The sequence below is a fragment of the Tiliqua scincoides genome, chromosome 9, assembly GCF_035046505.1.
Source record: "Tiliqua scincoides isolate rTilSci1 chromosome 9, rTilSci1.hap2, whole genome shotgun sequence".
Lineage (NCBI taxonomy): Eukaryota > Metazoa > Chordata > Lepidosauria > Squamata > Scincidae > Tiliqua > Tiliqua scincoides.
The window spans coordinates 44,503,896-44,528,967 of record NC_089829.1 but is presented as its reverse complement, the minus strand read 5'-3'; the positions used below and the strand labels follow the sequence as shown (position 1 = coordinate 44,528,967).

The 25,072-nt window shown below is 43.1% G+C and overlaps 1 protein-coding gene across 1 annotated transcript in view; it reads left to right on the top strand.

Moving 5' to 3' along the window:
• Window positions 1-24,591, top strand: part of CMTM4 (CKLF like MARVEL transmembrane domain containing 4) — a 39,483-nt gene extending 14,892 nt beyond the window's left edge. The window contains exons 2-4 of the mRNA XM_066637862.1: window positions 6,431-6,607; window positions 16,890-16,988; window positions 18,208-24,591. Of these exons, the coding sequence (XP_066493959.1) occupies window positions 6,431-6,607; window positions 16,890-16,988; window positions 18,208-18,381 (450 nt within the window). The 3' untranslated portion in view covers window positions 18,382-24,591. The remainder of the gene's footprint in view (window positions 1-6,430; window positions 6,608-16,889; window positions 16,989-18,207) is intronic.
• The last annotated feature ends 481 nt before the right edge of the window (window positions 24,592-25,072 follow it).

Genomic DNA, 25,072 nt, shown 5'->3' with positions numbered 1-25,072 from the left:
CTCGGCTCTATGGGATAGCGTCACAAGAAAACTTACCGCATAAAATTGCCTACAGGAAATAAAAAGGAAGTCATGGTTTAGTGACTTTTCTGCCTTGAAAACGGGCGGGTTCTGAGGCTTTAGACAGCCAATGAATTGGACCTTAGCTGCTAGAGCAGGCAGTCTATCACAGCCGCAACAAAGGACCTCAGCATTATACATTTTAACCAAAGAACTGTTGGTGTGGGAGGACCAAGTGGAAACATTGTTTTTGGTGCAGTCTCTGGCACAACAATTGTACGCAATTGCCACAAGTGATCACAACTGTATGCTGTGCCTATTTTGCTGAATGGTTGAGCAGAATGATGCACCCAACTTATAATCAACACACAACCCAACCTGAGCTGCCCGGTGCTGAAATGTCTGTCGCCGCCGCCACCTCGGCCTCCTTGGGAGAAGGGGACTTTTGTTCCCTTCCCCTGGATAAACCGAGTAGTCCCACAATGGAGCTACTCGATTCTACGTCGACCCAAATGTTCCATGCCTTCAACTACCTCTCGCCTCCACCTACCTTTCTACTACTCAGTGATCCATTCAACCGCTTAGTGGTGGAGCTCTGGGCTAGATCTCCCTGCCAGCGGAGCACAGGCGCTAGGGCCCGCAAATGTGCCTTATGGCATGTTTGCAACAGTGCATGCTGGTGGTGAGCCGGCACACAAAGCTTAGGATTGGGCCCATACTCATTTGTATAAGTCCAGGCTTTGTTGAAGTATTGTTTGTAAGCCACCTTGAGGGCCTTTAAGCAGGGTGGAAAGGTGGGTTATAAATCTCTTAAATAAATAATAAATAAATTAAAGCAGTTCATGTTACACTTTATATGGAGTCACGTGCAATCACAGATATAGCTGATGCTAGGAACAAATTTTAGAATCAAGAGATAAATCTTTTTTTTTTAAGAATAGTAAGAAAATGTAATTGGGTCATGCATACAGTAGCAGTGCTGACATGTGCTTTTTATAAAATTCAAAACATATGAAACTTATTTCTCTGAACATTTATGGCCCGGATTCCGGAATGTGCTGTGCGCCAGAGTAAGAAATGCATATAAGCAAACGTTGAAACAAATAGCACGTGCAATCACTTCTTTTTTAAGCACTTGTTTTTTAAATACTGTGTAGAAAGAAGAGAGATTCTTCTGGACGTATGTGGCTAAGTAATCTTTCATCAGCTTTCTTGCATAAATGCAGAGCTTTGAGAATGGTTGCTCAGTTTTGTGTATCTGAAAGAAAAAACCAAAGGGTGTCCAGCTTCCTCATTACAGGACTGCATCAGAATTCATCATGTTCCAGAAGGGAATATTTATGTGTATCAGGGAGATGTAACTGCCATAATATGCATATTTTTCTCACGGATACGGCAGTTGCCCAGCAACAGTTGTCAGTCATTTTGCATCAGTTCTATAGCATTAAAAAAAGCAACCATTGTTAAAAACATGATAAACTTGGGTAGATAAGAAATTTTAAAGCCACAAGAGTGGAAAACTGGGATGGCCACGATCCAGAGAACCCAAATGTGATGTATTTAAGTAAACTGTAGGCTTGTTTTTCTTGTATGGCAGCCATGCATGGCGAACCACTTTTGAACAAGGAGTTTCAAGAGCTGTTTGAGAAATGGCATGGAGACCAGCCTTTGGAAGTATCGACATGATGTGTCACTGATGCTTGCAGTCCCTTGGGAGAGCCCAAGTAGGTCTCTGAATGTGCTTGGGCTTCATTTTACTTGCCTCACTTCAAATCCTTAACATTTTTTCTGGTACAATTTCAAGCACTGCAGTAACATCACAACTGTGGGTGGGGTTTATGCTGAAAGTAGGTGGACTTGTGCAAAAAAAGAGGCATTGTTGGATATGCCTGAAGCCCTTTCTAAATCTTCTGCTCAAGAGTGTTTTTGTTGTAATGGGAGTGTGTACAGCAAGCAGTGGCATAGCCAGAGGGGGTGCAAAGCACTAAGTTTTGCAGCGACCCTCACCATGGGGTGCAAGCGTCTTCTCTCCCTCCCCTTTGGAGCCAGGTGTTCACCTCTGTTTTGTTCCCCATATCTGGAATGGCTCCAAAGGGAAGGGGCTGCTTGCAGCCTGTGGTGAGGGTGAAGTTTTGCTCCCTGCAAAACTTCCTGCTTTGCACCCCTTTTAGTTACACCAGTGTCAGCAAGTTTTCATTTAAAGTTGTTGATAGGTTCTTGGAAACTGCAACTTTAAGCAAAACAACTTCTAATGAAACCAATTTAATTGTAGGCTAATTGATGGAGGTATAAAAGAGTTAAGTCCCTAAAGCATATTTCTGGTCACCAAAACATCCCCAAACGTCTGAATAAAGACCCAAAGCACTTCTAATATGAAGCATTGAAATAAATGTGAACTTTCCGGGCTGGAGAAATCCCACACAGACTTGGGGAGAATGGTGCAAACTTCACACAGAAAGTGACCATGGCCAGGAATTAATTTTTCCCCCCTCTCAACAACTTTAAAATGAATTGGCTTTAAGTGAGGACTTGCTGTAAATTGCATGTTCAGACACTTTGTCCACAATTTGGATGAAGATGTATTACAAGGCCTCATGGCCTTTAACCCCTATGAGTGAATTCTTGTATAAGTGATAGACAACTCCAGTGCAAAAGTGAACTTTGGGACATATGAAGATCCCCCGCACGAATGCCTGTTGGGTGCAGGTGGAAAGTTAATCATCCTTTTGCTTTGCCGAAAAGATAGTTTCCTCTTGGAGGAGCAGTGCTGTGCTGAAGCCATATTATTGAAAATATTTGTGTTTGGGCCAGTTGTTTCAGATGTGGTGAATGCATCCGCTTTACATGGAATGAGGCCTGTTGAGATTCAGACTTTGACTTGGCCGAGTAGGATAAAAACAAGAAGTCTGTCTGAATGTGGGAGAGGTTTTTAATGCTCTTAGATCTAATTTGCGGAGGTGCAGAAGTAAGTTTTTCCATCTCTTTACTGTACATGAGTATTGTTTATGCTGTGCTACTAGTTCAGGCTGTTGGGAAATAAATCCTGATAGTGTGGCATCCTTACTAAAATATTGTGGGTATTTGTAAGCAAGAAAAATGTGGACTATTCAGTGGTTTGTTTTTTTTCCCTCCTGAAATAATGTGTCATATTGAACCACACAGTAAGTCATTCTGTGGCCCTCTTCAGACAAACAGGAACACTAAGAAAAGGTCATAACTCAACCATTTTTAGTGCTTATGTTACTCAGCTTGTCAAATAATAAAAGCACAGCAAATTTTATTTTTTCTAGGGAAACTATAGTCATTGCAGTCTTCTTTCTATGGAACTGTCTGTTGAGGTTTAATACATGTTGCAAAATAATTCTGTTCATATTCCTTCAGTACTGACAGTGGTAATGAAAGATGATGTGCTAAAGTCTTTGTGGTGTAGCTACTGTTCGTGCATGTTTACTCACTGAATTTAACAGGACTCTGTCCCAAGGATATGTACTTTGAATTGCAGGTTTTGTTAACCACAGCTACGAGGGGTTTTAATGTTGTGTTTTTTATTTTTTAAGATAGATCAGTGGTTCCCAAACTGTGAGTCGGGACCCACTGGTGGGTCATGACCTGATTTTTGATGAGTCCCATAGCAGCCAAGCAGAGCCTCCATTGAAAGCACAGGTGATGGAAGTATCAGAAAACTAATTGCCTCTAGTCCTGCAAACAGCTAAATACAGGGAGATAAATGTTGGAGCATCTTTTTCTGGTTTTTATTACATGTAAAAAAATAAAAATTATTTCTTTCTAGATTTTTTAATGTTTCATAAGCCTAGGTGGGTCCCGATAGAGTGTCTTTTTTAAAAGCGGGACCTGGTGCTTAAAAGTTTGGGAACCACTGAGATAGATGTCTCATTACATTGAAAACTGCAAACATATGTGATGTTTGATGCTGCACCTTTGTCCAGTAGGACTAGATATACTGAGAGGAGTATTCTGGTTTCAGCTGCTAGCCCCAAACCGACGGCAAAAGAGCTAGCAAACAGTTCTTAACTGAAAGAATTTGGAGAATTGCATGGGAGAGTTTTTCAATCAACTGCACATCATGCTGAACTGGTTGTGCCATGCTAGTGCAAAGTGTTTGGGCCTGTTTGCGTTTCTGGCATGATAAAAATATTTCAGATCAGTGTGAGCTGGGTGTAGCTCAGGTTTTGGTTTAAACCATCTTTGCCCAATGTTGTATATAATAACAGGTATCAAATATGTACACCTGTATGCATTAGTTGGCAACCTTCAGTCTCGAAAGACTATGGTATTGTGCTCTGAATGTAGGTTGGTCAGAAATGGGTTAGTGTCATTTATAGTATATCTAAAAATAATGCATTTGCCTGGTTGTGTAAATAATTATACTTTATATACTCAGTGACCCTCCCTGTCCTTTAAGAGTTGCAGGTGAGGATCTGAACTGGGTGCTGCTTCAGCTGGAATTGAGATTAGTGGCAAAGACAAAGTTGTAGTGCTTTTCAGCCATCTTGGGCTTAGTATATTGCTGGTGTTGGGAAGACTCCTGTGATCTGTAGTTTTAATATGACTCTGTGAATTGGAGATGGTTCAGGTTTGTAGAGGCCTGATGAGGCTTAGACGTTCTTGTCAGAGCAGATGGGAAGATTAACTTAACGGTGGTGGTGATGCTAATTTGGAGTTTGACTGAAACCTGAATTAATTGGTGTCTGTCAAATGTTGACTACGGATCTTGGTGTAAGCCCGGAATACAGTACAAGTAAATAATTGCCAGTGTTGCTCCTTATTGGCTCTGTCTTTTGGATTTAGTCTATTTTTTAAAAAATTGGTTTAAAACTAAAATAATAAGAAAGTAGTGTGTCAAATGCAAGCTTTGTCTTTTGTGTGGGCTGCCTCTTCTTTCATCTTCAGTAATGAGGAAAATATTTCTGACTGTATAGAATTATTTTACATTGCATTTCTGATATGTATCTATCTAGTGATGTATAATTCTCTTTGATCCTTGGATCAACCAGGTAGGGTAGGCCATTACAATCCAAGTGCTTTGCAGATGGGAAGACTGAGAGCAGGGGACCTCGCTGTGGTGTCATGAGCTTAGCGTTCTTGCAGGTGGCCATCTCCGTATTTCGTGGTATTTCACAGCGGAGTCAAGGCCACTGTCCCCAAATCAATCTCTGACATTTTTCAGTTTCTTTCAATTCTTATGTTTTTGTGCAGTGATATTGAGTTGAGCAAGGTGGTTTACTAGGTAATGTCCTGTGGGTAACCATTTTGAATTTCAAATTTCCTTTTAAAAGACACAAAATGAAAATGTATATTTTGTAGACCAGGGGTGTCAAACCCGTTTCATATAGTAGGCCAAATAGCATTCAAGGCACCTGCTGACGACTGGAAGTGCATCATTAAGCAGGAAGGTATGTCATGCAACAGATGATGCTTAGAAATGAGCACTTTTTTCTCAAGGAGCAACTCATCAGTTGCAAATGGCCAAAGAGGAAATGTGCAAATCTTGATCACATCACTTTGCAGCTCAGCAGCTGAGAGACCAATTATAACGGGGCTGGATAAAGAGTTTCCAGAGGCTTGGACAACCCTGGTCTAGACTGTAGCAGTAGAAAGATGACCTCGTAACAGTATTATAGGGCTCCTTCTGCAAAGGATTCAGAAAAGTCATTTGGTTCAATCTGCCACCAGCAAATTACCAACAGGAGATGGTAAAAGGGAGCCCATCACTGCAGTGGTTTGTCAGCTGTATTTCTTGACTTTTTGTTTCTGGGCTCAGATTTCTGCTACTAAATGGTCTGGGGCCAGGTTGTCTTAAGAACCTGCAGGCTTCAATCCAGAATAATAGATTCTGCTCCATGTCCCCCTCCCCAACCCTGTGTCTGAAATTTGGTGGGTGGATACAGTCCACGGCCTTCTTGCTTGTGGCATATGAAATGCTCTGCCTAGTGTAGCCTGTTTAGCTTCTTTATTGTGTAGCATTCATTATATAGTGAAAACCTGACTTTTTAGGAGCAGATTTGGAGAGCCAGTAAACCGGCTGGTAGGCTTTACTGCTATACCTTGTCTGCTGCTCTGGCTTTTGTTGGCTGTAGCTTTGTATTTATACATCTTTAAAAGGGCTGGTATTTGTCTTAATTTAATTTTTCCAATAACTACCTTGGCGGTACTGTATTTGGAAAGAAAGGTGGTACTGGTACTACTTGATCAATTTAGCATATATTTCAAGGTTTGGTTTGGTACATAAGATTCACAAACATATTGTGTTGATTTCTTCCTTTTAAAGTCATGTATCTTAGTATGAGTTGAGGTTGCCCTGCACATTTTTGAGTGTCAGATTTCCAATGAGCATTTCAGGATTATTTGTGGCTGTCTTCAGAATGCTGCGGAGCTATTTATATTTGCCTGCTTTTTCTCCCCCCCCCAGGTTTTGGCACTGATTTCCTTCATCTGCATAGAGACCATTATGGAATGCTCCCCTTGTGAAGGCCTTTATTTCTTTGAGTTCGTCAGCTGTAGTGCATCCGTAGTTACTGGAGTCCTGTTGCTTATGTTCAGTCTAAATCTCCATGCGAGAATACCACAGATCAACTGGAACATTACAGTAAGTTCTCATCCAAACCTTCACTTTATAAAAATAGCTGAATAAACATTTGAAGTTTTAGACTTTAAGCGCTGCCTGCCGGGTACTGAAACCTTAGTAAATGCTCTTTGCACCAAGCGGAGTACATGAGCAGCTTTCTTTTCAGCGTCAACCCCACAGGTATATGAAATATTGGATGTTAAATGTATATATAGTTGAAATTGTGCATAAAAGCAACTTTTTTTCTTGTGCATGGCAGGTTTTCCTACAGTGCAGATCTTTATTGTTCACAATGGAGGAAAGTGTAGTCTGAACATCAACTAATGGTTTAAGAACTAAGTACGAATACTGTAAGGCAGCCTTGCAAATCAGTAGGATGTCACTACTTTAAAAATAGGGTAATGCTTTGGAATTAGTCTCCTTTCCTGAGTGCTGAAGTGAATGCTTTTAGGTATTTATATTCTGGCTAGCTGGCTGCCATCTTTTTTTTTCGTAGAGCTGCTCCTGTGCCTTTAACACCCAGCCTGATGTGCTGAAATTTAGCAGAGGCGGCTTTTCCTCTTGTGGGGGTTAGGGAGGAAAACTTCCCCTCCATATATAAGGCATATGAACAGGGCAAGCAAAGAAGGTAGCAACCCTACATGAGTTCCATAAACTTCACTGAGTTTTCTCTTGTGGTTGTTGCAAGTGATCTAGTTTCTTTTGTTTGGAAAATCCCTTTATGATGCATCCAAAATGCCATCTCAAGCCCTTCTTCCTCATTATGGGGTTTTGTTGGCTTTTTGTAGTTCCTATACCTCTCAGTTAGGTTCCCTTTGGCCCTACCCAATACAGGCGTGCCCTGTATCCACAGGAGTTCCATTCCAGAACCCTTGGCTGTTAAGTGAAACTGCGGATATGGGTGAAAGCCTCCTCCCACCCTCCAGAGCCTGCTCCCTTCACCTGGGGGGGGGGTCCTTTGAACCCGGAAGAAGCTGCAGATGTCTGTCCGCAACCTCTACTGGGCTCAAACAGAGCTCTAGAGGTAATAAAAGTCACTTCTGGTTTCACAGATAAACCAGAATGACATTTTTTATGTCTTAAAAGACATTGGGAGGCCCAGGGAAGCTCTGGAGGGCTTCACTGATGTCTGCAGCCTCTGCTGGGCTTAGAGGACTCTCTGGAGGTGCAGGGGGGTGCTAACCCAATCTTGGATACGGAGCCCCCATGTACAATCACTAGCTTATCACTGTGTCTTCACTTATTTTCCCCCATCCTTTTTGAATCAATCTTTAAGATTAGGAGTTTAAGAACAATAGTTCAAACTGGTACACCGCTGAGTATGTATCCCACTTTCCGGAGCACATCAGTTTGGGGATCTTGCACACATGTGGCACTGACAAACTTTTGAAGGGTGAAAATAGCAATACAGATGTTCCCAAACTGGGACATCATGACACCCCTGATAGGGAAGCTCTGTTGCTGCCCCCTTAAGGGGCTGGGCAACAGTGACAGTGGCAACGTGATCGCCATGGTTATGCACTGCTGGGGATGAAAACCTTTTTAAAAAAAACTTACCTGGGGGTCACTATGGCTCTCTGGAGGGTCCAGGAAGTGCCAGACCCCCTCTGCAGGCTTCTCCATGCCTCCGAATTGCTGTAGAAAATAAAAAAAACCACTTCCAGTTTTCATTGTGAAACCAGAAGTGGCTTTTTTTTGCTTGTTACTGCAGTTTGGAGGTGCAAGGAAATCTGCAGAGGTGTCAGCAGGCTCCCCAGACCCTCCAGACAGCCATAGCAACTCCCAAGTTGTGGCGATCACATCACTGTCCCTCCCCTGCAAACACTTTCCAGGTCTCAAACTCTTCCTGAGAGTTTGGGGAACCTCTGTAGTAATATATCATGATGTTCTCTCTCCATCCCTGGCCAGAGTAAAGTCATCCATTAGCCCAGTCATTTAGTAACCATAATCCCTCATTGCTGCTAGCTTTGGTAATAGGGAACTGTCTGGTTCTGTTTTGTGTTTTTTTCAGTTCTGCCAGTCTCCTCTCGGTCTTCCTGTATATGATGCATATTCATAAGTTTCTGACAGTAGCAGCATGGAGAGAGCGAGAGAAGCCAAGCAGTCTATTTTTGGAAACAGTGCTCCTGCTTTAAACTTAGCCGGGGAATTGTATGCCATCAAAAATATTCTGCAGAAATTCAGAATGTGGAAGGTAAAGTCACAGTCAAGGACTCGATTGTGGCATGTCGGAAAGAAAGCTGCAAATTGTGTGTCGAGGGGAAAAGTTATATTTCTTTGTCAGGTTGACAGCTTTGATCAGGGGAAATGATCGTGGAAATTTCCATTCTCCTCTGCGGTGCTTAACAAATACATGCCGCTCTGCAAGGATGCGCGCAAGTAGCGTCAAGGAATGTGACGGATGTCTGCGTGCAAGATCCAGACGAGCTTGTAAGATGCAGAGGGCTTGCTCAAGTCTATTGCACATAATCCAGCTATTTAATGTAATTGTATCTGGGTGTAGTTATTCCCCACTGTCAACTTGAGTGAATTCCATTTTGAATTGTGAACAAGGTGAAGGTTGGCTGTAGTTCCCAAATCATCTTTAGGCTAAACCTTTGTTGAAATGTTGCTGCAGTCTGTCTTAGAAAAGGTCAGCCTGCAATAGCCCGGGAAACTGCGTTGTAACGATGGGTTTTGAGGGGTGATTGGAAGGAAAGGACATTGCCCGTTGCTTTGGTGACACAATCGCTACAATTGCACTGCTGCTGGGGAGGAAAGGGTTGCATTAACTTACCTGAGGTTACCATGGCTCTCTGCAGGGTCTGGGGAACCTATGCCCCCCCCCACTGCAGACCTCCTTGTGCCACCAAACTGCTGTAAAGTGCAAGAAAGCCACATCTGGTTTCGCAGCGAAACACTTAGAGCAGCCGTTTTCAACCACTGTGCCGTGGCACACTGGTGTGCCACAGATGGTCTGCAGGTATGCCTCAGGAGTTTGGAGGAGGATCATTTGTTAGTAGGGGCACTGGGGGATGTGAGCCCCTGCTGTCCATGCGGTGTGCCTTGGCAAGTTTGGCGCCGCGTCAGTGTGCCATGAGATTAAAAATGTTGACAATCACTGGTTTAGAGGCATGAGGAGGCCTGCAGAGGAGGTAGTGGGCTCCCCAGACACTCCAGAGAGCCCTAGTGACCCCAAGTAAGTTAAAAAAATAAAAAACCCTTCCTTCCCTGGCAGCAGTATGATCATGGCAATCAAGTCACTGCCCCCTCCCCTTCCCTGCAAACACTTAACTCCATGAGAGTTGGGAACCGCTGCTCTAAGGGATCTGTGCTCAATGTGCACTGGGTCATTATGTCATCACTGAACTTCTGGGTTGCTGAGCTCTGTAGTGGTTATCTACACAGGCGCTGGGCTTAGCCTTGGTAACATGGCAACCAGCAGGCAAACTTGCTGGTTCCCCCCCACTCAGGCACACCAGAGTGGGCCGGTTGCTGAGTCTTCGCCCAGAGCCTGTAAACAAAGGATGTTATGAAGAAGCGCATATCTTAGGAATGTGTATTGCGGTCAAGCCAGAGCCAGCAGGTTTCTTAGCAGTGCAGATTTCAGCAACCTTCAGTAATTTTCCCTGGTGTCATCATGTGCTTTGAGAATGAATAAAAGTCTGAGGAAGCTAGCCGGGAGGACGGACGTCTCTCTCGATCTCATACCGTCTTACTTCCGGCTTAGCTCTCCCTGCATCAACCCTCTGAATGTCTGCTGTGTCTCTCATTGCTCTTATTTCTTGCTGCTCTAGTTCTAACTTTCAAACCCTGGGTGCTTCCCAAGTGGCACTGCTTTGCAACAGAGCTCTGCATTGCATACACTTTACAGGGAGCCCTGGGATATCACCTGTATCTACCTTTTTTAGTATCCGTGTCTAAGAGAATGCTGAATTTGCTCCAGTGATGCACTTTAGAAAGTCCAGAGGTGTGTAACGTGTCTTGAATGAGAGGGTTGTGTGGTCAGAAGCCCTCACAGATACGGTTATCGTCAGCATCTACCCATACAATGCATTTTCTTATCTCCTCATCCTAGCAGTTTCATTAGCCCCTTCTTTTCTGCTCCTCTTCACGGAACTTCTTGCGGCTTTTGTATATCGGAATAAAAAGGGTAGTTCCAAGAAGCAGGCTTGTTATGCTGAGCCATTATATTCTGGCTTTGGCTAAATCGTCTTGGCTTCAGTCTAACATAAACACGAGACCCATAATTGCCAAGACATTGCGCGTCTATTCTGAGTTTTAAAAATGATTTTCTGTGAACTGCAAGATCAGTGCAGTTTTGTCCCTGTTCCATATTGCAATGGAAAGTTTTGGCATGTGACCTTCATGTTGCCCGAAAATCAAATTTCAGCAGCTCTACAGCATTGATCATAAATGTGCTAACGCGCACCATACTCTACAAATGCTCTAGTTAGGTAACAGCAAAGTGATGTGCGGGCATGTTTCATTCTCGCATCATCAAAGAGTTTTCTTTCTGTTGCTAGATGTCAGAATTACAGGGAGCCATGAAAGAGGAAGTGGTTTGTTTTTAGACCTCGCGCTTCCTTGCTGGCTTCTGTGTGGAACAGAAACTGGAAAAATGATTGTGTCCTTCACCCATGTCAAGAAAGTGGAACTCATTTATCTTCTGTGTTTTGTCTGGAACTGTCAGTAGCTTGGGTATTTTGTAAGCTTCTGACTTCAAATGGCAGTTGCCGCGCTTGGGTCTAAAACTTGAATCGCTTCGTAGAAGTTGCATGTGGAAAAGATGAGTAGCAATGTGAGCATGTTCAATCACTGAAGGCAGAAGGGAAAGGGATGCAAAAGGAGGTCCTCCAAGAGATGTTGTCCAGGGGGGATGAGGTCACATGACCAGATGTAACTGCTGTCACGAGACCTAAGATGGGCTACAAGTGGTCTAAGCATTTTTCCAATGTTTGTCCCCGCCATACCATTTTGCATGGTCCACCTATTCAAAGTACCACTGGAAGTGACTGGCAATGATGTCATCACTGATTTGAGGTGGGATCTCAGTATCCACTGATTTCCTCATCCATTGATTTGACTCACCACTAATACCGGGGTCCACTTTAAATGCCTTGTAACACGGAAAAAAAGCACCAGCATCCAATGTCCTACCTTCGCACTGTTGAACGACACTATACTACATTCAGCCACTAGTTAGGGTGAATAATGGAATCAAAAGAAATAATTTCATTCCTTTAGATTCCATTATTCGCCCCATTCCGGGGCGACAGTGGAGGAACAAGAAACCCCAAAGTGGATTTTTAAAGCTATTTTTCCTCTGACTCGGTACCTCTGATTTTTTTCCCCGGATTCCGGAACAGAACCCTAGTGGATAACGAGGCATGACCTGTACTTCCAGATGGGGAGGCCGGATGCAATGCATCAGTGTATGGTACATGTCGTATACTTGTCTTACTCTCCCGGGGTTTTGGGTGCTCAGAGTTGTTGGGTCTGAACCCTAAAGCCCTCAAAGATCCCTGTTCGGTAGTACTGCCTCCACCCTGTAAGAGCCAGTGTCTCAGTCCAGGGATACTGAGACCCTCTAGGCTTAACTATATCCCTTGTAGGCACTGAGCACTTTCTTTACTTAAAGAGGTCTCAGTCCTCAAGTTACTAGTCCACAATGAGGATTTGGTAGCTTGCTGAACGGCTAGGCAGGATTCTGAACCTTTGTCCCCAACAGACAACGAACCAACATGGTAAAAAGATTTTTACTTTATTAAGTACATAGGGTTACAAAAAGTTACAAAGGCAGCAAATGCTAGAGGCATAAAAACTTCTAGGAAACATATCAGCATAAAACAACAAAGCTAACTGGCTAACTTTATTATTTTCTAACCCTCACCTGGGTCAGCTTCTTTTGTAGATCATCAGGCCAGTTACCTATGGCCACATGGTCCTGGCGGGGCAGGATGTGCACCCACCACCTCTCTCACCAGGAGACAAAGACCAAAAGACCCTGTCAAAAGACCAAACTTTCCTCTCTCAGCTCTTCCCTCCCCCCTGGAGATCTGCAGCTGCATTCCATCCCTGATGGGCATCTTTCTGGCTGCCTAGGTGCTACCTTATCACCTTCCGTTGAGTTGTAAATTCCTAGCAGCTAGGAACTGCAAGCCACTTCTGTGATACTGTTTTAGCTTGGTTCAGGCTTTACATGTTACTAGGCCTAAACTGTACATATTCATGACAGTGCAGGGCAGATGGGACGGCATACTGGAGCTCTGCCCACTGAGCCAAGCCTCCTACCACTGCTTGTCATGTTATGTTGCTGATCTCACTATCAGGCAGTGAGGGTCTGGGGGTCCTGTGTGTACCACCAGATGCCACCTCAAGTACCATCAGTGGCACAAGCACACCTGGTTGCGATACACTGGTCTAGCATACTCCTTATTCAGTGGCTAATTTCTAACATAAGAGGTGCAGAGGTTCAGTTGTGATCCTGGCTCCTGTGCCACCCGGGACCAGGACTGTTAAATGCCCCCCTCCCCGAGGATTAAAAAATCACTTCTAGTTTTGCTGAAAACTAGAAGGGATGTTTTTAGGCTTTCAGAAGGCCTTCTAAGGTCCTGGAAAGGGACCTTGACAACAAAACAAACAAAAAAGAACAGGTGGCAGGGAGTTGCAGCAAAGACCCAGTGGGGGGGGCACCCTGGGGCATTCTGCCCCCCCCCTCCGCTTTGCCAGTGCAGAGGTTCATGCCAGCTTGGAAGTCTTACGCTCTCTGGATTGTACGCTCTCTGGATCCTCCTGATTACACACAGGAGGAAGGGAACCTGTACACACAACCCTACTCTGAGGACAGATTACTCCCCCCGAAGTATTTTCAGGTGTACTCTTTCTGCTTTCTTGTGTTGTAGGCAGATACATGCCAGTAAGGACAACTTCTGGAACAGAGATTTGAGCAAGTTCCTGGAAGACAGTCAAATTTTTGCCGAAGCTTCTGCTTTGCTATTTCCATCTATAATTGGTGAAAGGGCAATCTCCGTTTTTCCCCCCCTATAGTTGCTCATCCCCTTCTCAACATAAAAATGGCAGAAGCAGTCAGGCCGATTCACGATTGACTGCCAAAAATTTCAGGCATGCACTCGAGTTCCATGCACTTGATCCTTGAGAAAAGGATCATGCACTGGAAGTCTCACAGAGAAGCACAAGTTGCGCAGAGCTTGCTTGTGTGTAATATGCCCCGGGAACAGACAAGCATGGCCACCTAGAGCAGTGATTTTCAGCTCTTTTCATCTCACGACACACTGACAAGATGCTAACATTTTCAGGGCACACCATCAGTTTTTAACAATTGACAAGTGCTGCCAGTGGGAGGCTCCCATCCCCAATGGCCCTACTAATAAATTACCTGCCCCCCAAAATCCAGTGGCACACTACTGTTGACCTAGAGAGCACTAACATGGCTACGCGTAGCATTGCCCTGTTTCTTGAAAGGTGTAGGAAGGAATGTATTGGTTTGTGACAGTATTGGACATGAGAGCATAATGAAGTCACTACGGACACTGGGAACCTTATTTGTTTCAGCTGTGAAAACTAGGAGGTAGGAGGAAATTCTAGAATGGCACAGGAGAGAAAAGGGGACCTCTTGGAACACTTTCCACAGAGGCTAGTTCCATCAACAGGAGTGGGGGAAACACCAGACTTTTTTGAGGATATGGGAGAGGAAAAGGTTGCATAGGGAACTCTGTTTGCAAAGGGTTGATGTGAAGGAGAGTGAAACTTCATGGTGGTCAGGAGAGCCCAAGATAAGAGATGGTGGCCTGAATGGCAAATAGAGGAAGGGACTCTGTTTTTGGGACCACAGCATCCCCCACTCCCCTGCCCCGGAAGGCCCTGGGCTTGTGCTTCTATGGCCAAGACTGTCCTAGTATGACAGGGCTTCTTCTTCTTCTTCTTCTCCTCCTCCTCCTCCTCCTCCTCCTCCGACACCTGTGAGCTGTTAGTAGTGTTGACCCTTGGAAATTCAGGTCTGGTTTTTAAGACCAGTATGTTGGAAGGCAAAGGGCTGCCTGAATATGGTTTCATTCCCCAAGGTGGGGGAGGGGGGAAAGATTAGCTCTAGAACTGAATTTTAAAAGGTGCCACATGCTTCTGGATGGCTTTTCAGAGTTGCCTGTGGAGTTGGTTTTCCTTTCCTGTCTTTTTGTGTGGAATTTTCCTGCAGCTTTGGGCATGAGTGGTTGGTCTTTTTAGAAGAATTCTCAGCCCAGAATTTTGGTAGTAGTACGTGGGTATAATTCCTTTTTGCTGTGCCCTGTGGTGGAAGGAAGAAGCTAGATGAATGGACTGTGAAGCTTCACCACGACTTGAAGAAACTAGTACTTCTCATGTTGAGATCTAAGGCTTAAGTCTCTGGCCAAGGGTTGCCTTCTGGTCTAATAGGTAAACAGTGTTTCTTTCTATCATGATTTATACATCATTTACCTTTTGATCAGATGAAATTCTTCCATCCGTGTGATATGGTTTGCTTTGTCTGAGAGTACCTTAGCAAAACCTTTCCAGAAGTCTATTTCAGAATGGCTCATCTTCTTCTTATAGTTGATCTTATTTCACTATATTTTTAATCATCTTTGTGTGCTTAAACCTAAGCAGCATTTTTTGTTTTATGTTGCATAATTTGCCCTCTAAGTGTCCTTTTCAGGTACAGTATTCAGTTATTGATGCTGGAGATCTTTGTCCCACCATTCAACTTTCAAGACTGCTTCCGGCAATTAAAGGATACAAAAATCAGTGATGCAAACATGAAATAATATAATCTTCCTTCTTCTCCTTCTCTTCCTCATAGGGCCATTAACCCATTTCCCAACATATGAAAAAAATGTTTGTAAATAATTTCTTTCTAGATCTCCTTTTTTAAAAGTTTGGTAAACCTAAGTGTCATTTTTAAAAGTGGGTCCCAGTGCTAAAAGTTTGGGAAGCACTGGCATAGGCTTTATGTAGAAGTATCTATTCCTGTGACCTTATAGTGATACTGTACAGAGTTCTGCTACTCCTCTTGAGGCTTTGAACTGAGAAAATTGTGATTATTATCAGTTGGTAGTTTTTTGAAAAATTATTATCCCCTCTGATTAATGCCTGACGCCTATATTATCAAAATCTCTTTTGGTGATACTCATACGAGAAAATCCCACCCTTTGACTATGCTTTTTGATAATATTTTGGATTCAAATTGAACATTGTTCCTGCTGAGATTCCTACCAAGGTTTAAACATAAACCTGCTTAGTTAGACTTTTAGATTCTGGTAAATTGTAACTGGAAGTTAATCAGAAGCTCCTGGATTTTTACATTCCAAAGAAACTAAACCATTCTAGATGCAAATGTATCTCTCTCTGGGGAAAAGATGGAACAGATTAAAAGCTATCTTAATTCAGTGCAAATCAGGGGATTTATTGGAGCCATAAACTGAAGACTTATTGGTTCATTATCGCTGGTCTGTGGATGAAATGCACAGATATTTTTTAAAACTGTACCCATTTCTTTGTCGATTCTGTGTGTATTTTTCATAATTTGCTTAATTTTTTTTGTTTGCAATGCCACTGAATTGTAGTTAGGCCCCCTGCAGTATGTTAATGGGATGGCTTGGAATGCTGTGAGCTGGGAAACACGTGAGTTTCATTGCTAAGCAACAGTAAGCCCAAGAAGCAGAACCATCAGGAGTTTCTGAAAGTTTTGCTATGTTTCCGCAAAACGCATTTCAAGATGTCCCTACAGCGTGTGGGGAGTGTTCATGTGTTAATACATGTAAACACAGAACCCACATTACTCTTGCAAATCAAGCTGATGCGTTATAGACCGTACACCAACATTACTGTATTATATAACATAGTAGAGGCATGTGGCAGGCATGTGAGCCGCTTTCTGGCTTACAGAAAGTCAGCAGTCAGAAAAATCTATCTATATATATTACAGTGAGGGCATATAACATTTTTGTGGCTGGAAGAAGGAACAGTGGTTTTGGTTGGGAAGACACGTTGCACAAAAGTTCATCACTTGGAACGGAAAACTATGTGTGTATTTATATTTAATTATAGAAGAGCTTTGCTTTTGTGGGTGGGTGTTTTTATTAGCAAAGACTATTCTTCCCCCTCCCAGTAGTACTCCAGGCTCAAAACAATGGCGCAGCAGTGTACTGTCAGCGCGTAGAGCATGCTTTCTGCCTAGTTGTTGTTGCGTCCTCTGCCTAAAACAATGCGCGCTAGGAAGATGGTTCTGGTGCATCTGGCTGGCTGACGTTGTCACTGTGCAGTAACTTGCTTCATTTTGTTTTAATAGGATTTGACCAATACTGGACTCTGCGCTTTCTTCTTTTTCATGGCATCTGTAGTGCTCGCTGCTCTCAACCATAAAAAAGGTGCAGAAATTGCAGCAGTGGTAAGAGACCATTTTTTATTTCTTTTCATTCTTCTTTTGCTGGACAGATAAAAGGTCTAACACTTCCTGCTTAAATGGCAAAGCAGCCTTTTGTTTTTATTCAGTCTTCCACCCCAAAACAAATGCTTTCCTGCTCTTAGAAAGAAAACATGCAGATTGTAAGTAATGAGAGAACTTTAATGGAATGTGCTTGCAGTATATATTAGTGACAAGAAAGAGAAAGTGGGTCAGCAGGCTCGAACTAATAGGAAACCAGGGCTGGACCAAGACCTCTGGCACCTGAGGTGGTGTGCCAGATGCTGCCCCCCTCAACCTGGTGATGTGCCAGCCTCTGCTCCTACCACTTCCTGGATTGGAAAAGGGAGAGGGGGACGGAGCAGAAGAGGCAGGCCCACCTCTTCCCTCTACTTTGCACTTCCTTTTCCACTCCACCCCCTTCTTGCTTTTCCAATCTAGGGAGTGGAGGGTGGGAATAGGAGGAGCAGTAGAAGCGAGTGTGCAGATGGAGGCGAGAGCTCCCTGCTGTCAAAGGCAGCTGCCCTGAGGGAGACCTTTCTACCTGTCTAGTTGCTAGTGGTTTCCTCTAACTATCATGATCAGTTGACCTATTGCAAATCCAATGAATAAACTGCTTCCTTGTTATCATTAGTAGGGCATGTTTCAGGTGTGTAGAGAATATACAGTTGGCCTTTGGTATCCGCGGGGGGTCTGTTCCCAAACCACTGCGAATACTGAAATCTGCAGATAATTAAATCTGTGAGTGTGGGCCATCAGAGGACAACCAGATGTGACCTGAATTGGAGGGCCTCACTTAACCTCCTGGACATGGCCAGAAGCTGAGTCAAATCCACAGGAACCAAACCCGGGATGAAGGCCCACTGTGTATAATTGTATTGGGAATGTTCAAATGTCTAGAGCCATGCCTGTGGATCTCCTCATATGAAAGATGGAAGCAGGATAGAGAATTCCAGAGCAGTGAGCCATGCAGTGCCTGCTGATCAGCAGAAAGAAGGGACATTATTTCTCTCTTGTGTTCATAGGACTTTCAAGAGTCTGGGAGCGTGACTGCACCCTGTGCAGCAAACATTGCAGTTGTTTCTACGATGTTTGACAATCAAATTAAAGCCAGCAGTATTTCAAGATAAGAACTACCAAATGTTTACTCTGTTAGAGGTGAGCCACTCTCACTTTGATGACATTTATTTTTTTTTACTTTTAGATATTCGGTTTCCTGGCAACTGCAGTCTATGCTGTGAATTCATTTTTAGACATTAAAAATTGGAGAATGAACAGCCGGCAACAAAACTCACGGCAGACCAGTGATTATATACGTGCTCGGACAGAATCGAGGGAAGTAGACCATCGCCCAGAGATTCAGCGTTTGGACGGGTGAAAACTATAGGCAAAGTGGGACCCCCTCAAAGAAAAAAAAAATACATAGAAGCCTGCAGACCTTTTTTTTTAAAAAAAAATGTTCAGTTTTATAGGAAATGAAGGAGGAGAATGTGGTGGCCAAGGGAACCTGCATGTACAGAGAGGGAGGAGGCTTGAAAAGCAACAAACATGAAGGCTACAGTGACTGACCTTTTTCAAATGAAGATAATTGTTCATCGGCATGAAGGAGGATACATTAAAATGAAGGACTGTCGTGGTGCACAATACGTCCCGAAGAGAGCAGACCTGGAGACGAACTTGTTTGGTCACCGTTTCCACCGCTGCACAGTAAAGTGAGAATTAAGACTGTTCTTTTGAAACGGAGAGTTTCCGAAAGGAGACATAACGCTTATGGGAGAGAGAACCCAAAGGAGCAATAGCAATAACACAAACCAGGTACTGGGTTTACACAACCACCATGTTCCTGCCAAGATTTGCCAGTTAGCTAGAGTTCTCATGTTCCTACCGTTTTGTACAACAAGCAGTCATGCTGGACTGCGAGTTGGAGCAGTGGGTGATGTTAACAAAGCCTTTGCTTACACAGAAAGCACAAAGCTCTCTCCATTTGTGACCACAACAAGATCTGATCTGGGACTGAAACCTCTTCGTTCATTGCACAATCTCTCTCTTTTCTACGTTCAAAGAGACTGTAGATGTCTATTTTGTTTGTATCACTCAACTTTTGATGGCAGATTCAAAGCTGGCCCTGAGCCCCTCTGTCCATCAAAATTGGTACCCTGGTAAATGTTTTCTTTCTCTTTTTTATTTGTTACATTTCAATTATAGGAAAACTTCATTGTGGTCTGGTTTAAGAAACATTTGTGGTGGGGTGGTGTATTGCATTGTTTCTGAAATGGTATACTTAGGATTTTGTTTATTTGGCTGCAAAATTAAGTCACCCAAATTAGGTTGCTCTGCTTTCTTTTGTCCTGATTTGTAAAGTATTTTGATTAATTTAATTGGAGGTACCTAAATAATTTTGTTGAACATCAAAACACATCTACAAAATGCTTGACTAATTGTCTACAGATGAAGGCCAGATTTTTGCCATTGACATGGGCAGAGTAGTATTTATGTGGTCTGTTTAGTTTATGTACTGTTCGACATAATTCCTATTTTTTTCCTCCACCTTCCTGGCAACATTTCACAGGGAAAATAATGCACTCTGTGGGTATGGAATTTAGAACCAGCAATTAGAATATCTTTAGCTGTCTGTTTCACATCTCTCACATCCCATGTTTTGGTTAACCACAAGATCAATATGTAAAAGTCGGTAAGAGTCGGTGCCGCTTCTCAAAATGTGAGGAATGTTTCCTTGAACAGTGGGGTACACAGTTGCTAGAGGCAGTGTCCTCTCTCCCACAACTCCATTCTTGCTTGTCTTGATAAGGCCAGGAGGTAGATTTCATACCATTCCTTTGTGAATTAGACCAATGTCGCCACATGTTGGAGGTGAGATGTCTCCATTCATCTGTTTGTTGGCCATGCTGTGGGTTGTTGGGGTGAGTCCATACTTGCTTCCTAGTATCCTCCTCCTAGATCCTAAACTCACACGAGCCTCTGAGAGCCAAATCCATCTCATCTCCTTTGACTTCCCTGCTGAAAGAGGTCTGGAGACCTCTCAAGGCTGTTCCATGCACCTGCAGTCATAGCTGGAGAAGAATTCACCTCTTAAGCATTCCAACTTTAATTTTTTAGAAAAAGTGAGATTCAAGTCCTTGTCATGAGTGTTTGTAGCTGTGGGCATAGATGTGAAAATGTGTGGACAATCCTTGTATGTGCTTCTAGTGCAGCGTTTTTTAGCCGGTGTGCCGCAGCACATTGGTGTGCCGTAAATGGTCTGCAGGTGTGCTGTGGGTGTTTGGGGGGAGGGTCATTTATTAGTAGGGCCATTGGAGGATGTGAGCCCCACTGGTAGTGTGGTGTACCTTGACAGTGGTCAAAAAACTGAAGGTGCGCCTTAACAATTGTAGGACCTTGTCAGTGTGCCACAAGATGAAAAAGGTTGAAAATCACTGTTCTAGTGGTTGGAGGGAATTCTTGCCCCTCAGCATAGTGCCTGTGGCCAGCAGAAGCAGTGTAAAGTATGCCAAACAAGGAAATGTACCTCATTTGCATAACTGGTTGAAGAATTTGCCCTTTATTGGCAAATGTTCTGTGTTTTGTTAAAAGTGTGGATAACATACAGCCTTGGTTACGCCTAGAAAGGCTGAGACAGTTCAATAGGACCTAAATTGTGGTTCAGCCCAATAGCTCTGCTCAGTACTCTGTATGAACACTGCATTTCATTGTTTGCCATAAATTGTGCCTTCTGTGGATATTGAATGACCAAGAGCTGCTGCTACTTTTAAAGGACTGCAGATTTGGCTATAAGGGAACCCTCTGATAGATCGAAACCAGCCAAATAGATACCTTAGTTCCCATCCAGCAAAAGGCAGTGTTCTATTTAGGCAAGTTCTTCATCTTTCATTGAAGATCAGAGGGGTTCTTTCACTGCAAAATGAATTAAAAGTGCACTCTGAATTATCAAACGTGGGTGTGTGTGTGTAGGACAGACTTTTATCAATGTCCCCCAGAGCCTTTGACAGCTTATTTAAAGTTTTTGCACTGATTTCACCTTTCTTGGATGAGAACTTTGTTCAGAATGTAAGTAATTTAAGAACAGTGCTTGTTGCCACGGCTGACTTCCTCAAATAACAGGAGTGTGCTTAGTTTGCTGATTTATTTTTTTAAGGTCCTGAAGCCGCCTGAGAAGAGTTTCTGTCATTTCACAATAACCTAGTGACCTTAATTTAATCTTTTTTTCCTCCCCTAAGAGATCTTGTGAGCTGTCACAAGTTAACTTGGAAGCGAATGCATTTAATCTTCTATCAGACAGAACGCTTGCAAAATTGTCTGTGTTATTTTTGACTCGACTTGCATAGCAAGTTTTTTAGTTAATGTGAGAGTGTGACACTTCCAGTACAGCACACCAAGTGCTCATGTGTAATCAGTGTTCTCATTTTGTGTAGCTCTTATGGCCAGTAACTGTTGTCTTTTACTTTAAAAACAACAACAACCATTGTCAATATAGTTAGCTAAGCAAGTATGCTTACTGAGCTTTTAGATAATGTGTTTGGGCTTTACAAAAAAAGCTTTTTGAAGGGGGACGTTAGATTTGTGAACACAGGTAAATTTATAATTTCCATTTTGCAATGTTTGGGACCAAAGATTAAGTTGTTTGTTTTGTTTTTTAGCCTGGAGACATATTTACAATTTGAAAGGGATATGTTCGGCAAGAGGATAGATATTGCTATAAAAAGAGATTGTGTAGCTTATAGTACATTTTTTTTTGGGGGGGGGGGGAATATTCCAAGGAAATACGGGCCTCTCTAAACCACAGAACTTTCAGCTTTGAACGTGAACTTCTCTAGCAATTTAATGATAGCTATACGACTGTATGATGTCGGAATCATTTTGATTACATTTAATTGGCCGTTTGATTGTGGTAGGAGTATGAGACACAGATCCAAAGATCCATGCAGGAAGTTCTGCACACTCACGGTGTCTTTAGTTGCCTGAATAGCATTTTCCAAAGCTGTGTAGCAAACGGCCTTTGAAATGGAGTAGAGTTTTAGAGGCTGTTCGTAACGTGGCATGCTGTGCTGATAAAGGAAAAAAAATCCAACCCACATGGAATGAGCAAACCTGAAGAAGCTCTATAGTTTCTGATTTCAAGCACATTTGTGAAAATACAAATATAGCCATACCTTCACTTTCATCCACTTGACTTTCATCGCCTTGCTCTTTCAGCTGCTTTCAGATATAACCATGTTTCACATTTCATCCACTTGCTTTCCTCTTTCATCCAATTTCCTCTAACCTTCCGCAGCATTCATTGACATTCTTATGTTTATTTGTCTTTTGTTTCTGTTTATTTAGGTTTCGCTTGCATTTGTGTGGGTTATATAGTTATTTCCGTTTTTCGCTGGTCAAAATACATTTGCAAGCTAAATCAGGCTCTGCTTTGACATTCCATTTAGTCCATTTTTGACTAACCAGATGTAAGTGCCAGGTATTACTATATATGAGATATATGAAGGACACACAAATGAGAAACTGACATTTCATAATTAAATCTTCCTCTTATTTAGGAAACCTTGTTTCAACTTCTTGTCTGATTCTAAATGACTTGTTTAGGCATCAGCTGACTTACAGCCCAATCCTAAGCCTCTCGGCGCCCATGGCTCCAGTGGCGCCTGATTGGCTACTGCCGGGAGTCTCTTTGGGGTAAGAGACCGTTTTCTCCCTTACCCCAGGTAACATAGCCATGGCACTAATGGGTCTCCTTGGATCTATGCCTACTTTTGAGCAGACACAGGCACAAGGAGATATGTGTCAGGCTGCCCAGGCAGGGAGGGAGGTTAGGATTCAGCGGCAGAGGCTGCCACCATCTCCACCCCCTCCAAGGCCTGATGCTCCCTTTCCTCCACCCTGTTCTGCCCACTCCTCACCGTCCTGAAGATATTCACCACCGGCTGGTGCTGCAGGAGCGCTGTCCCTTCCCTCTGTGCAGCGCTGAGACTCGGCACCAACTGCTTTTTGTCAGTATATTTGTATATTTTAATAGATGCATGTGGCCTTGGGATCCTCTTCAGAGGCTGAAAGGTGGATAAAAATCTCCTGGATGATTGAATAAATAATAGTGTGATATTGTGTGACTTCTGATGGTATATCAATAGTCATCTGCTGAGATCCTTCCATTTGTCCTGGAAGGACAGTTGTGAATGCCTTTGAGAGCAGCTGATGAGACCTGAGTAATATCCTTTATAGCTCATCAGTCCCTGCCCCCTATTTTAAGTGCTTACCATTCTAAAAGGTGCTTTTATGCCTTGCACTTGAGCCTTTTGTAAGAGACACAAAATCCAGAGGGGGTGTTGTGCTTGCACCACAGCTTGTGCAGTCTATTGCAGTTGAAGAACTCCTGTAGAACTCCCATGAAATCACCATGCGCCGATCAGCAATAGGGCGGTTTTTTGACCCCCTTCCACTCCTGGTTCTTTTGGCTCCAACCCATTCTATCTGCATTTTATACATAATTTGTACGGTAGTCTTGATTCCTATATTTATATTGCAGGACTCTGCATTCTCACTGTTTGAGTTTATGCCTTCCTTATGGTTTTCATGGAAAAAGTTAGTCAACATTTTTAAAGGCTACGTTGTCAAGTTCTGTTTCATAGTTAATTATGAAGACTTGCGTCCCTGGGGCAATATCCAGACGTTTGCAGTTGTGGCTTCAGCCACTAGGGCTGGTCCCTACAGCTGTACTAATAACTTCTGGGTGAAAAACAAGAACTTTTGAGGGAGATCTACACACATACACTCTTTCTCTCTGACAGCTGCAGATGATTTTGTAGACTGCAACACACTCCTTTAGTGTTTTGGCTCAAATAGTGTTTGATGCACAGAAATACATGGCTTGAAGACAATGCCCCCTATAACTCATTTTTTATCAGATCACTTTTTAATCTGCATCCCACAAAACTCTTACTCCAGGGTAGTCTTCAGTGAAAGCTTGCATGTACTCCGAAGCAAGAAGCTTAGATCGTAGCCTTTTGATTGCACTGCCCAACAAATTTTTTTTCCTGGTGCTTCAGAAGTTAAACCTATTCTTGGATATATTTTGGGTACAGATTCTAAAAATGGCATCGGTTTGGGCATAACAGTTCTAGTTATACACTCATAACGTAACAATACACAATTATATTTCTGCACATCGGCATCTAAGGTGGCTATGCCTTATCTCCAAAACTAGATCTGATACTGATATCTCCAAAACTGAAGCCATTTTTAGAATCAGGGCCCCAAATATATCCAAGAATACGTCTAACTTTTAAGGTACCAAAATGTGTGTTGGGCGGTGTTATCTTTTGGTCTTGACCACATAAGAGTGGAATCTCTAGTTCCTTGAAGTAGACCCTTCAGTAAAAGTACAGACAGTTAGGGGTAAGAGTGGCTGCCTTGGCCTCTACTGCAAAGCCTGGTAGTTGTGTGTCCCTTGGCCAGACCCAGAAGCATTGCCCATTGATGCAACATGAACAGCTGTGTGTCACCTCCTTTATTGTTCAGGGGTAGGCAAACTTTCAACTTGAGGGATCCTGGACCTTTAACAATTGTGTAGGAGAGAATTTCAGCAGGTGCCGCTTGTCATCTCTGAGATGACAAGCAGCATGTGCTGAAATTCTCTCTTGTATACAATTGTTCAAGGTCCAGGATCCCTCAAGTTGAAAGTTTGCCCACCTCTGGTATTGTTATGTATAGAGAAAGGGAAAGCACAATGAAGGAAATCCTTACTTCAGCTTCCCTTGGAATTTAAAACTCTACCATGTTTCTTTTTGTCCTGTTTGTTGTTCGTCTGATCCCCTGCACGAGACAGGAGTTGTGAGCTCTGCCAACAAGTCATCTTTCATTTGACTTCCTATCTGGGGAGGCTCATCTTGTTTGCATCTGTCTAGGGAGGTTTTCTGTTGCCGTGATTCTCAGAACTTTCTTGCCTGAGCATTTCAGTAAAATTAGGTGGAATCTTGCGTTTCCAAGGCTGGAAGAGTCCTTGTTTGGTAAAGGTCTGACTTCCATTTGTCCAGTGTTTGTATCTGGGACTTGACCGTGAA